General features: G+C 42.8%; 2 protein-coding genes across 3 annotated transcripts; both read left to right on the top strand.

Annotated features, from left to right (window-relative positions):
• The first annotated feature begins 2,951 nt into the window (after positions 1 to 2,951).
• Positions 2,952 to 4,245, top strand: LOC127310050 (26.2 kDa heat shock protein, mitochondrial). Its single transcript, XM_051340764.1, has 2 exons — positions 2,952 to 3,447; positions 3,577 to 4,245. Exons 1-2 carry the CDS (start codon positions 2,967 to 2,969, stop codon positions 3,981 to 3,983), a joined length of 888 nt encoding a protein of 295 aa, XP_051196724.1. The 5' UTR covers positions 2,952 to 2,966; the 3' UTR covers positions 3,984 to 4,245.
• A 2,124-nt stretch (positions 4,246 to 6,369) lies between these two features.
• Positions 6,370 to 10,959, top strand: LOC127310041 (UDP-galactose transporter 1). Of its 2 annotated transcripts, XR_011743999.1 has the most exons (7): positions 6,370 to 6,719; positions 7,395 to 7,644; positions 7,727 to 7,934; positions 8,135 to 8,366; positions 8,446 to 8,763; positions 10,026 to 10,156; positions 10,233 to 10,959. XR_011743999.1 is itself a non-coding variant. In XM_051340744.2 (5 exons), the coding sequence occupies exons 1-5, from the start codon at positions 6,606 to 6,608 to the stop codon at positions 8,668 to 8,670; spliced, it is 1,029 nt and encodes a 342-aa protein (XP_051196704.1). In that variant the 5' UTR covers positions 6,370 to 6,605; the 3' UTR covers positions 8,671 to 8,978. The 2 variants fall into 2 exon arrangements, 1 of the variants encoding a protein (XP_051196704.1); XM_051340744.2 differs by lacking the exons at positions 10,026 to 10,156; positions 10,233 to 10,959 and having other exon boundaries at positions 8,446 to 8,978.
• Positions 10,960 to 14,446: the final 3,487 nt, after the last annotated feature.

Here is a 14,446-nt window from a genome sequence, read left to right as displayed (position 1 = left end):
TACTTGGTTGAGTGTGTTGAGGTATTTCCAAACCATCTACCAAGGTAGACAAACAAAGTTTTAGCATTTGAAAAAAGTAGCCATAGGCTTGCATATGCCTTTTTCTTAATTAAGACCATTTCTTTTTTACTTTGTTTTTCAAAGATTGGTGACAAGAGGGATGAGGTTTAGGGTTTGGTAAGTTTTGCAATGGTTCACCACCATTTAGCAAAGTAAGAAAGGTAGGGTTCAAAATTTACACATTAGGGCTACATGCCCACATATGTCTTTTTATTTTATTTTGGTTTCTCAAAATAGATCCAAATGATTTTTGAGAAGGTTAGGGTTTAGGGTTTTTCTTATTTGATTTCTTTCTCTTTTATTTTATTCCGTTGGTGATCTTCACTTGATCACTTTAGGGTTTTAGGGTTTAGCACATAAGCATAATAACACTCATCATGGTAAAGCACAAGTATTAGGTATGAGCACTCTATGTAAGAAAAGTTTTTGTTGGTTCTCATTTTTGAAAAAAAGGAAATTCATTTTCTCTTTGTTTTAAAATTTGGGATGTTACATGCAGGGTTGGCACTATTTTGATTTTCTTTTCATTATGATACAATCAAATTTACCCCATGGATTTCAGGGTGTCATGTGAGTTAGCTGAGCACATATGCTTATTTGTATCAAATCTCAAACAACCAAAGCACATAGAGTATTTATATTCGATACTTGAGTTGATCACAACATACTTATTATTTTCATCAAGTTTTGCATGTAATTACCGCAAGGTCACAGTTCCCATGTAGTAGGGTACCTACATTTGTTACGCCATGTTTAGGTTCTAGGTACTACTCTTTCACCTCTCGCACCTCTCTCTCCTTGCTACAGTAGCCAGAGGCGATACAGAGAGAACCGGCCCGTGCCGGCCGGAGGTGGTGGAGGTAAGGTGTCGGAGTAGGTTTTCCTAGGGTAGGAGTACTTTCCCGCGGTTTGCCGGTTAGTTTTGGAGTTGAAGCCCGGGTTTCTCGGCCAGATCCAGAGCGGGCCGTGTGTTGGAGGTGATCCTTTCTGCTCCGGCAACCGGAGTCCAGGACACCTCTATCTCGACCGATCTCCGTAATAAGGCTTTCGTCCCTCCCCTCGAGCTCGTGATGACGCCCCTTCTTCCACTCCTGACCGTCCTTGGTGGCGAGGGGGACTGGTCGGAGTCGTCGTCGAGGTCTCGATCTAGAGGTGACAGGGGCTGAGTGCCTCTTTGGTGCTCCGTCGCGGCACCATTTGGCCCGTCGCTGGTGGCCTACCTCCAGATCCGTGGTGGATCTTGGACTGGAGCTCGCCGATGGCTAGGCTCTTCGATAAGGCGCCTAGGAGTCAACAACTGAAGAACCTTGGCCGGCCATGGTGGCGGGGGAGGTTGGCATGGAGGCAGACTGCTTGGTATTCTTCAGACCTGACCGGCCATGGAGGTGAGGGGGTTTGTGGTGCTGCACAGTCCGTGCTTCTCCCTCTAGTTGTTGACACTGTCCTCGTCGCAACTGGCTCTCTCTCGTTTTCTCAAGCCCCATGGTGGTGGCTTAATTTCGGGATTCGATTGCCGGCGGTGATGGTTTTGAAGAGGAGCTTCTCTCCGACGTTTCAATGGCGGATTTCCCTATCTTCGCATCGGACCCAATGAAAGTAGGGCTATCGCTCCACCGCTTCTTTGCTCCGGCTGTCGGTGCTCTCTTGTGCTTCGTCTCCAAGTGGCATGTTCCCCGGAGGCGCGGTCGCAGTCCGTCGTCGGAGCTCAATCTGTAGGAGGAGGACAGAGGGCTTGATCGCGTTTTCAAGTTTTCTCTAGGGTCCTCTTTGCTTATTTTCTAGACCCCTGTGTAATTCCATGTATTCCTTAGGGTCTACTTGTACTCCAGTTTTATTAGTAGCATCATTTATCGGGTGGGTTCACCCCATGACCCTTCAAAAAAAAAACGTTCTAGGTACTAACATATTATATTTAGAGAAGGAGCAAGGACATAAATACAACATGACGAAAAGAAAGTGGAAACAATATTTCTGTAAAGTCGCGTCTGGCAACACTGAGGGAGATTCAAATTTGATGGCGGGCTCGATGGCGAGGCCATTGCCGTGACGTCGCATTGGCGGGGTCACTGGGGGGGGGGGGGGGGGATTGTGGGCTTTTGAGGAGATTGGCGACGATGGGGCGTCGATGGTGAATGTGGAGTTAGACGACGAGCCTCTCAGATCTGGAGCAGCGAGGCTCTTCGAGCGGGACGCCGGCGGTCCTGACCATAGGAGGTTCATCTGTCAGGCGAAGGAACTAGGGGGTTTAATCTATGTCTGTATTATAGGGGGTTTAACCATAGGAGGTTTATCGCATTTATAATATATCTTTTTTAATCTATTTTAGTCGCTCCATTTAGTCTTTGTTTAATCGAAGTTTGCACTGAATCGTGTTTGTGACGCTGTATTTTTTTGGCATCTGAAAATGCCCTCGAGTCACATACTGTATTTTTAAGCATCTAAAAATGTTGCAGTCATGCTCGCGCCTAAAAAACAACAAAACACATGTCTAACAATATTTTTCTTAGCGTGCGGATACATGTTTGGAGATGCTCTAAGAGAGAAGTGTCATTGCATTGTGCAATTGGCAACTCACAATAACCAGAAACGTGCAAGTATAGCCAAGGAAGTGTAAAATCACTAGATAAGCACACATTTTAGTTCTTTTCTTTCAGAAAAATGCAAGTGTCAAAACTTTTCAAACGAGGCAATTAATTTGGCCATCGCTCATCCGAGCAGATGAAAGAAAGCTCGCCGTGTACACCATCCATGGCACTGATCAAGTGATCATACATCAACCAGACGAATGACGAATCGTAAAGCAGATGCGGTACTCCTGTTCCTGAAGGCTCTAGGCCCCTCCAGTGCTCTCCAGAACCTTCTAGCCACTTCTCGACCCCCTTCCCCAAGAAATCCTAGTACCATCCATGGCGCCCGATCGTACAGCAACCAGCACGAATCCTAAAGCCGTGGTTCTGGAAGACTCGAGGCCTCTCCCGTGCTTTCTAGAAGCTTCTAACCCCTTCCCCATCCCCTTGCCCAAGAAAGCGACGCCTTCAAAACCCCCTCCATTCCGCTCCTCCTCCTCCTCAGTCACAAGAATCCAAAATCACTTTCACAGGCGAGAGAGAGAAAGAGAAGAGAGATCCATGGCTTCCGCCGTCGCTTGCACTGATCCCGCCCTGGCCAACCTCAAGAAGATGCTCGCCGAGCCGTCGGCCACCGGTGCGCCCGTGGCCTACACCTACTACGCGCTCAGCCCGGCCGCCGTCCGCCGCCTCTCCAACACCCAGGGCAAGGAGGCCCGCCGCTCCGACGACGACGACACCAACGGCGAGTACAAGGATGCCGACGCCGTGGGCTGCCGCCGTGCTCGCGACTCCGACGTGCCCAGCTTCTTCTCCCATGGTATGCGTCCCCGCCTTTCCTGCGTCGTCGCTACTCTCTGCGTTCGTTCCTGTGGGACAAATCCGTCAACTTTTTTCTTTTGCGTTCTTTTTTTTTTGAGATCTTTCTTTTGCGTTCTTGATTCTTCAGATGTGTTCGACCGGTTCGGCGCGCCGACGAGCCTGGGCCGTCTGCTGGGTCTGATGGAGGACGCGGTCGCTGCTCCTGGTCTGGGCGGGCGCGGGTGGTCGGTGGCGAAGGAGGACGACGAGGCGGTGTACCTGAAGGTGCCGATGCCGGGGTTCGGGAAGGAGCACGTCAAGGTGTCGGCGGAGAAGAACATCCTGGTGATCAAGGGGGAGGGCGAGAAGGATGCCTGGAACGGCGACAAGGACGACAACGCGGTGCCGAGGTTCAACCGCCGCATCGAGCTGCCCGCCAACGCGTACAAGATGGACAAGATCAAGGCCGAGATGAAGAACGGCGTGCTCATGGTGACCGTGCCCAAGCTCAAGAAGGAGGAGCGCAAGGACGTGTTCCAGATCACCGTCGAGTAGGGAGGGGCAGACGGATCGATCGAAACTATTGCTAGTCCTAGTAGTAGTAGTGCTAATGGCGAGTGGGGTTGAGAGACGGCTTTGTGATGTCTGGTGTCTTCGTGTTTTGCTTCTGTGATCGTCTTGCCTAGTTTCTGACCGAGTGGTGGTGAAGTTGGTCATGTTGATTTCGAACTGCTTTAGAGGTGGAATTGGTCATGAACTATGTTGATTTCGAGTTGATGAATGCTTTGGTGGTGAAATTGGTCATGAACTTTGTGAATTTCGACTTGATGAACTGTTTTAGTGGTGAAATTGGTGACGAACTCTGTTGATTTCGACTCGGTGACCTGCTTTGTTGGTGAAATTAGTCATGAGCTTTGTTGATTTCCTCATGCTCTGGCTTTAAATGTGACTGTTTGATGGTTGTTGGTCACTATTTTGTAAAACTCCGTGTTTATCCTGTGTTTTACTTCTTGTGATAACAGTAACTATACCCAGTTAATGGTTATAGCATTGTTGAATTCCTCAAGTTCGACACTATGAACCGCTTCAGGTGGTGAAATTAGTCATCATTCATCACATTTGTTGGTTTCCTTAAGTTTGACAACTGCTTTGTATGTTTGCAGGCTATAGATGGTGGAGGAGTTAGAGAGGACAAAACTAGATTCAGATTCAGGATATATAGGTAACTCCTTTCATATAGATGTCCATTTTTGGCTTAGATATTACAATGCTTGCAACTACTGTCTATATAAATGCTTAGACAGGATAAAATCATCTCATGGAAAAAGGAAATCCAAGTCTTGTGTAGTTTCTGATCGAGTAGTGGTGAAGTTGGTCATGAACTCTGTTGATTTCGAACTGCTTTAGAGGTGAAAGTGGTCATGAACTATGTTGGTTTCGACTTGATCAATGCTTTGGTGGTGAAATTGGTCATGAACTTGGTGAACTTCAACTTGATGAACTGTTCTAGTGGTAAAATTGGTGTTGAACTCTGTTGATTTCGACTTGCTGAACTGCTTTGATGGTGAAATTGGCCGTGTAATTTGTTGATTTCGTCATGCTCTAGTGATAAATGTGACTGGTGGATGTTTGTTGGTCACTGTTATCATGTGTTTTACTTCTTGTGATAACAGCAACTATACCAGTTTATTGTTATTGTTATAGCATTGTTCAATTCCTCAACTTCGATGCTCGGAACTGCTCCAGTGGTGAAATCAGTCATCATTCATCAATTTTGTTGATTTTCTCAAGTTTGACGTGATAACTGTTTTGACAGCGGTACAGATGCTTGCAGGTTGGTTGAGGAGATAGAGGACAAAATTAGATTCAGAGCAATGCATATTCAGGAAGGGACTTCAGTTCTAAAGCATAGGTGAATCCTTTCTTTCGTGCAGATGTTCATTTTTTAGCTTAGATATTACATTTGTGTGCAACAACTGTTTATATAAATGCTTGGATAGGATTTATAATCATCTCATGGAAAGTCTATGTGCAGAAAAGAATTCAAGTTCTGAAACACAGTTGAACCTTTGTTCATGTAGATGTGCATTTCATTGTATTTCTATACGTTGCCTCATTTATCATGTGCTTTACTTCTCGGAAGAACCGGTTTGTTGTGAACAGGCATATGGCGGTTGTAAAATCGGTCATCGACTTTGTCCTCACGTTTGTGTACAGACCAAAAATATTTTGACAAGTGTTGCATGGGCCTGTGCCTTCTAAATTTAGTATTGCTTAATCAAGATGAAATTTAAGCACTTGCATTTATATATTCATGGTGATAGTGCTACATCAGTAGTACGACTAGGAGTAGTTCCAGTATTATTTGTGGTTTTTAGCTACTGAACAAATAACTTCAGCGACAATGTGCAGCTAATCTCTGAGATTTTGGTGACGAGCTAAACCACAAATCTTACTGGTGATGAGCCCTTGCATATTTTTCTTTACAAGCTGCTATTTGTCCATGAATCTGAGTGAAGCTTTCTTTTCTCTCTTAGAATTACATGGTTCAAATTTCCTTCTTTTCTATTGGAATTTTTCCATGACACCTCACCTCCAAGTTGTTCCTATTTATTTCAGTTGACAGCTTTCTTTTTTCATTCTTGAGGTAATCCATTCATTGTTTACATACTGAAACTAGTGCTTTTCTAGTATTTAGTTTATGGTGCTATCTTTCAAGACAGTGCTGCAAAAATGATGGTCTACACATGCTCCGAAGGTTACTGAATGTATACAGCAGCCTTGTTGATTAGTTGCTTCTTTCTTGACAGTAGTTTATAGGGATTTTTTGTTGTTGATTATCTACAATCTTGGTAAGAGAAGAGTACAGAATTTTGATTGAGTGAGGCTTAGGTGCAACATCTGATATTCGGTTTTGGAGTTCACACTCCTCCAGTCCTTCTCCCTCCCTTTCTTTGTACTATTCTAGTGAGAAGCAGCAGCGGCAGCTTCTTTCTTTGTACTCTTCTCTTCAGTCCTTTCCTTCCTCCTTCCTCTGCCCCTCTCAAACCGCAGCGCAAGCAATTTCCTCTCACACTACTCCTCCTCCCTCCTCCCACGGCACTCCCAGCCGTTGACCCGTCGGCGTCGGGCTTTCGCGACTCGCCCCGACCCAAGGGAGGCGAGATTGGGAACGAGATGGAGGCGGCGGGGGGCGGCGGCGGGCTGGGCACGATGCGGGCGGTGCTGGCCATCCTACAGTGGTGGGGATTCAACGTCACCGTCATCATCATCAACAAGTGGATCTTCCAGGTACCCCCGCTCTCCCATCTCCCATCTCATGGTTGCCATCTCTCTCCGATTGGAGATTTCCTAGTAATCACGCTCAAAGAACTAGTCTCTCTACAAGTCCATAGATTTATTATACTCTTCGAAGAGCAATTCGTTCGTTAGATTGGGAGGATGCCTGTGCTGCTCATTCAAGATAATTTGCGTGCTAGGTTGGTTCTTCTACTAAACCCACCTACTACCTCATAGTCGAGGAGGTTGAGGCTGAGTCACTGTCACTCGCTAAGAAAATGTATGTCTCTAGTTGGTCCATACACTGATTAATCCACATGATCATGACTGAACTACAAGACTGTCCTGAATTATAATGTCATATTTTTGCCATAAACTGGAGTGAATTATTCGAGGATAATGTGCTTGATTTATTATACTGGATAGCCGTATGGGATGAGATTACTAAACCTCGCATTTCTTTTAACCTCGAGTGAATTTGTTCTCATAAACGTTACTACCTTTTTCTATGAAGTTGATCAAAATTAAGAAAGTTTGGTTTAGGAAAACAGCTAAACATGCATTTATCCCAGGACTGAGGGAGTAGCTCAAAAGGAAAGTGTTAATCCTAGTACTATTCTAGGTGGAGTGCTAACCTCCTTCGCGGGAAGAAACATCGATACGAGATAACCTTTACCTTCTGTGCAGAAACTGGACTTCAAGTTCCCTCTGACCGTCTCCTGTGTCCACTTCATATGCTCTTCAATCGGGGCCTACGTCGCGATACACGTGCTCAGGGCGAAGCCACTCATCCAGGTCGAGCCAGAGGACCGCTGGAGGAGGATCTTCCCCATGTCATTCGTCTTCTGCATGAATATCGTGCTGGGGAATGTCAGCTTGCGCTACATCCCTGTGTCCTTCATGCAGACCATCAAGTCGTTCACTCCTGCCACCACAGGTACGCGCATCAAGTCCATGCTCTTTCTCCGAGTGTTGTCATGCCGCTCTTTTCTGATAGGCTGGCTCGTTTGGTGATGCAGTTATTCTGCAGTGGTTGGTGTGGAGCAAGCACTTTGAGTGGCGCATATGGGCTTCGCTGGTCCCGATAGTTGGGGGGATACTCCTAACTTCAATGACAGAGCTTAGTTTCAACATGTTTGGTTTCTGTGCTGCCATGGTTGGCTGCCTCGCCACGTCTACAAAAACCATCCTGGCAGAGTCCCTACTCCATGGGTACAAGTTTGACAGGTACATGCTTATCCTATTATGGTGCTTTAATCTCTGGTGTGGTCCGTAATGTTTAAAATATTTTACCTTTTTTTCCCTAAAATGATAAGTGGTATTTGGGTTCAACGATGATAAGTTTTAGTTCTTGCCGTAGCATTACTGCCAAATTTCAATCTTGCAAGTTCTTGCCTGTCTCAGCAAGATGATTTTTTTTCCTGCAGTATTAACACAGTGTACTACATGGCACCCTTTGCCACCATGATACTGGCTCTACCAGCAATGTTGCTTGAAGGAGGCGGCGTAATTGACTGGTTCTACACACACGACTCGATCGTTTCTTCACTGGTTATCATCCTGGGCTCAGGGGTGCTTGCATTTTGCCTTAATTTCTCCATCTTCTACGTTATCCATTCAACCACGGCAGTGACCTTCAACGTTGCTGGCAACCTTAAAGTAAGACCTTTATGGACGATGTTTTCTTCCCTCAAGTTTCTGCTCTTTTGCTACTAGAATGAACATTTCGGTGCTGTAGGTTGCTGTTGCGGTACTGGTCTCATGGTTGATCTTCCGGAACCCTATCTCCTCTATGAATGCGATTGGATGCGCAATCACGCTTGTCGGCTGTACTTTCTATGGGTATGTGAGGCATCTCATCTCCCAACAACAGGCTGCTGCCCCTGGGAGCCCAAGAACGAATTCACCGGGGAGTCGGATGGAGATGCTCCCCCTCGTAGGAGACATGCAAGACAAGGTTTAGCAGGACAAGACATTCCATTTCCGCAGTTGATGGCACATTACGACGTTTGGGCGTACAGATGCTACGCTAGGAGAAGCCAGTGACTGGTAGAGGGTAATACTTTCTTATGAGGCTGCATATGAGGGTATTTGAGTAATTCTAATTTTTATAGGGTTGTTGGTTATAAGCTTAACTAAATCCCCTGCTGGAGGATTGGTTTTCTTGTTTGCTGCCACGTGTTTAGACCTTAGGCTTGCTGGTATGAAAATTAATGGCATTACGATTACAATGTGTGTCATTTTGGCATGGAAATCCTGTTACACACTGTCTCCAATTGAGTAAACAAACGATCTACAGATCTATGTGATTATACTGATTGTGAATTTTACAACCACCAAAGACTGTGGGGGGTACATGTATTTTGAACCTCACTTGCTCCAACAAATTGCTAATGGGAAGGCTGGTGAGAGTTTAGTTGATTTGAGTTGAGAGACGCCTTGTTGATGTGGTGATGCTTAGTGTCTTTGTGCCTTGTTTTGCTTCTGAGATTGTCTTGCGTAGTTTCTTCTGATCGAGTGGTGCTGAAATTTGTCATGAACTCTGTTAATATCGACTTGATGAACTGCTTGGCGGTGAAACTGGTCATGAGCTTTGTTGATTTCCTCATGCCTTTGGTGTTCAATGGGACTGGTCGGATAGTTCTTGCTCGCTGTTATTTGACATTCTTGCGTTTATCATGTGTATTACTTGTTGGAACAACAGTAACTGCGCCACTTTGTAGTTGCAGCGTTTACATGACCACAATTTATCAGCTGGTGTGAGTGTGAACATGCGTGTGTGCCGGTGGTGAAATTGGTCATCAAATTTGTTGATTTCCTCAAGTTGACAGTTGTGTAACTGCTTTGGTGATGAGTGTCGAGAATTCAGCATGCTCAACCTATTCCTTTTCTCCCTACTGGTCTCACCTACAAGAGGCATTTAGTTACTACCCAAGGTACAAATACAGCACATCTAAACCCTGTACAGCTCTGCTCTCATCCTTTCGTGCTGCCATCTTTAAGCAGATCAGTCAGGCCATTTCAGTTGTCTTTATCACTCCTACTTACGGGAGGTAATTGATTGCCAAAGCTTACAAATCAAAACTGCATCTAAACCACTGTACAGCAGCTCTGAACATGATCACGCTGCCATCTTTTATTCTTTGATACATTGTTCGTTCTCAGCTGCTATTTGTCCATGAACTGAGTGAGGGTTTCTTTTCTTTCCTTGAATTTAGGCGGTTCAGATTTATTTTCTTTCTCTTGGATTTTGTCCATGAGAGCTCCAAGTTGTTCCTATTGATTACAGTTGGTAGCTTTCTGTTTTTCATTCTTCAGGTTTTCATTTATCAATTGATGCAGAGGACGAAAAACACACTCATTTGTTCATTGTTTATATACTGAAGTTATTGTTCTTTTAATTTTGAGTTTATGGTGCTGTCGTGCAAGACAGTGCTGCAGAAATGAAGGTATGCACATACTGTGAAGGTTATTGAATTTACAGCATTTTTAAGGATGTTTGTTGATTATCTATCATCTTTGCAGCAGAAGAGTGCAGAAATACGATTTGTTGAGGCCTAGGTTCAACATCCGAGACATTCGGCTTCGGTTTGGAGACCATGTAAGTGTTCATCTCTTGTTTATGTGGGAAGAGAGGTCAAGAGTGAGAAGGTTGTTCTTACACTCCATACAACCATATAGTATCTGATACTGAACATACCCAGTCAGCAGATAAACCACTAGACCTAGTAAATACGCCTGTGCTGTGAGACACATAGTGCACCTCTCTTTGTGTTTTACTATCCGTCACGGCGCTTAACAAAACACTTGGCCACCCTCATGATTTCTTCATACATCATACCAATTGGTGAGAGGCTCTTCGCATGATTTACTGTCGTGATCAGTGCCTGGCAGGTTGTCAAGCTGATAAGTTCTGCAGAGCTGGAGTGCTTTCAGGCAAGACAATGCTTCAGCTTCTTCAGCATTAGTGCAGCGCCCTGTCATGTCAGTGGCCGAAATGACCAAATTTCCAGTGGTTGCAGCCTTGCAGGCCACAAGCTCACAACTTCCGCAGTTGCCACGCCTTGTCTCCCGCAAAAATGATGTGTCAATCTTCACTTACACATTAGCTGTATTAGGAGGCTTCCAGTAGCTGTTTTATGTCGAGTCTAAAAGGTTTTAGTTCTGGAGATTCTAAATTTGCCGGGGCTCATTGGTCCACATAGCTGTTTATCCTTGGACATCTTACAGCAATCTCATTGATGTTGCCGTTCAGAGTATTAGCGTAGTTTAACTGTCCTATCTTCAGTTATGCTTTTCGTCCATGCCTGATTCCACTACTATGTACTACCTCCGGTCTTAAAAAATTGACGCACCGCATGCCTCCCACTAGCGTCAATTAAATCCGACCGGAGGGAGTACCTATCTGCTTTTCCTTTATCTTAGAAGCTTGTCCTTGCAGTTTTTTGTTTGTTTTGAAACTTAAAGTGATGCACATCGACATAGGCCAACCAAGAGGTTAATCAAGGAATATGTATATGGGTTAGGTTTCTGCAAGTTCTCTTTTTAAAGAGAAACATAAAGCGACATAAATTAACACTTAATTTATCTTCCTCCCTTGTATGTGAACCCTACAATGTTGGAATAAAAGAGCAATACTTATTTGGAACTATTGTTGTTCAAGAGGGCGATTTAACAAGCAGAGGTGGCATTAAGAACACGGAAGTTCACCGGGGCTTCTGAGGAGTATGTGATCTGCAGTGGTTTCAGCTTGGTGACGGGTTTGTTGAGGGGTGCACATTCCACTACTGTCCACCTCCACGAAACTCGCATCAGGATGCAGAATGCTGTTCTGGAGTCCATCGCATAAAACATGCACATTCGTCATCTTACAGGAACATGACGTCTGGAACACTGCTGCGTAGACCTGTTGGTTTTGGATTACATCGCCTCCAATCTTCAAAACCATGACCGATATGTCAGACTTGTCGCAAGATCTTTCGGCATCACCTGCATGCATTCAAAGAACTATTAATCAGGGCTAAGTTGGAGTTCACCCAAAACCAAGGAGGGTCTGTACATGACTATGAGTGTAACTTTTATGAAATATATACCTGAATACAAGTGGCAAAGAACGGTAGCTAAGAGGAACGTAAGTCATAGCCTTAGACATGGTATATTTGTCACTAGTCCCTTTTTCGTATGTGGGCGTTCAAGAATATGAAGTGTATATATAGTGCTTGACCAAGGCCGTAAGATTTAATTGAAAATTAGCAAGTGCTTGAGGAAATGTATAAAATGTGCACGTATTAAATTCTCACGAAAATCTTTAATAATAAATATAGAGTAAGGATTAATGACCAAAATAGGAAATAGAGTATATGGATATAAAAAGGAGGAAGTAAGTAAGATTCCTACCATCAAAGACGGATGCCAACAAAGAAAGCGTATAATTAAAATTATGGATGCCATTAAATTTGTAGGTTTGGGTCCTCTACAAGATCAAGTCATCCAAAAAAAAAAAATTCTAATTCTATCACCCATACAGGTAGAACACTAAATATTTCGATCAATACTTCATGAGATTTAAGCATACAAGAATATAGTTTTATGATTTAAGGCGAATTACAATTGTACTAAATAATTCTTTTATACGTTCTACATTACTGTAACTAATCTACTGAAAAATAGAAGCACCTCTTCCTACAATTCTATATCTCAACTCACTTTAAAAATTAATATTTTTTGATATTTTAGAAAAAAATGCATTCAATGTACATAAAATTATAAAATTATTATCATGGATAGATTTATATATACAAGTTTTACAGTGGTTGGTATTTTTAATAATCGTCTATCCATCTCAATCTGACGATGATAAATAGACGGAACCAAACAGACGGAACCAGAAATTTAGGACCACAAAATAAAGTTGCATTTTTTAGACTTCCATGGGCAACAGTAAAATCTGATATGTAGAAGAAACCTACCAATTGATGGGAAAAGGGGCAACAGGAGCATTATCATAAACAAAATTTCGTAAGCCTGGTCCGAGAGCTCTAAAACACAAAAAGGAACATCTCTGTATTTTTTTAGGCTCTTGTAACATCTCTGTATATTTTAGGCTCTTCTAGGCCAACATTGACACAAACATCCAGGAAAATAATTTTAGAGCCACATGGAAATTAACTTTAAAGCAAACTATCTGAATCCATACATATTTACTTACAACCAGTCTGTAAACATGACAAACAATGCTTTTTTGTGGGGGAGAGACCATGCATTTAACAGTTCTGTAAATAAATAAAGCCAAGGGGAAATGCACTGTTTGTCTGTTTCTATATGCTAGATTTCCTCTGCGATGAAAAGGGGAAAGAGGAAAGTAGTCATTTACCTCAAGGGAATGCAGAGAGCAGACTGGAATGATAAAGCTCAAAGCTGCAAGGAAAAAATCCAAAAAAAAGAAAAGAGCATGGTGCTAAACTCACAGCTGGAGAATTACTATCGGGGCATTCGTTTATAAAAGCAAGCTAAATATCCCACAATGTTGCATCAATGATTTCCTCGATCTTTCTAACATGAAAAATATTGTGTACTCTGAAGCATACCAGTGTCAAAACTAACGAAGGTAGATGGCTTATTCATCTATGCATCAAAACCTGAAAATATGATAAAAATGTGTACTGTTGTATTACGCCGCTCCTAAATAAATAGCTACCTGATTGCACAATGGCGGAGCTGTATGCTAAAGAATGCATAAAGCGTCAGCAATGTACACCATTGAAATCAACTATCTATTTCAGCAAAGGAGGCAAAAGAGCTAGGAAAATAGAGGATGGCAAAAATGATATACAACAAAGAGTACTAATCCTTTTTAAACCGAAGTACTGCTCACAAGAAGTAATCAAACACAGTTTCTCAGACTGATAATTTTTTATTGGAAATTGATAGAAATTAATCTTTTATTTCTAGATGCTTTGTCATTCCCTTTTTTTAATTATTGTTATGGGAGGAATAGAATTCTTTGTGACATGCCCAAATTTGGCCCTTTTCAATCCCGGTCATGAAAAATTTGACCCTTTTCTTTTATTGGAAAGAAAAAGAAAGAAAAGATGGATTGGGTTGAACCTCAGAGTCATGGAAATTTTGGTAAATTATATTTTAGAAAAAAAGAAATTCAATTTATTTTGAGCAACATAACTAAGTAGGATGGAGTTTAATTGATGTGCTATTGCAATTATTATTACTTAAAGTTTTATTATAGCAGCCAAATTCTTCATAAAACGATGTCTATCTTTCTATGGCGTTTTCCAATAGTTATTCTGTACTCCTTACTTTCATAGCATAATCAGATAAAAAGTAAGGAACATGGGAAACTTATATTCAAAGCTCTATACAGAAAAATATGAAAAATCTGTACACTTTTGAGTCCAGTCCAGTCAGCAGAAATCCAGTTTTTGGCCAGCAGAAGGGTAGGATACTAAAAACTAATTATTTTACCTCTAATGCCTAATGATAATATGATTCTCAAGAGAATTAGAAATAGTAAGCATGTGATGGCGCGTGAAGATGAAAGACTTATATCCAATAGGTCCACAACCAAAAACAATTAGGTAATCAAAGAAGGGACAAATCAAGCTGCAAAAAACCAAGAAGAAAAAGTGAAGGGGGTTATTTTTGGTACCTAGCAAATGTTGACCAGATATGCAATAGCCAGGCCCCTCTTCTGTTCTAAACAAACAAAACTTGTCAGCGTGTCC

This window comes from Lolium perenne, chromosome 1, assembly GCF_019359855.2.
Source record: "Lolium perenne isolate Kyuss_39 chromosome 1, Kyuss_2.0, whole genome shotgun sequence".
Classification (NCBI taxonomy): domain Eukaryota; kingdom Viridiplantae; phylum Streptophyta; class Magnoliopsida; order Poales; family Poaceae; genus Lolium; species Lolium perenne.
Note: the sequence above shows the minus strand (reverse complement) of the source record. Positions and strands in the feature narration are given on the sequence as shown.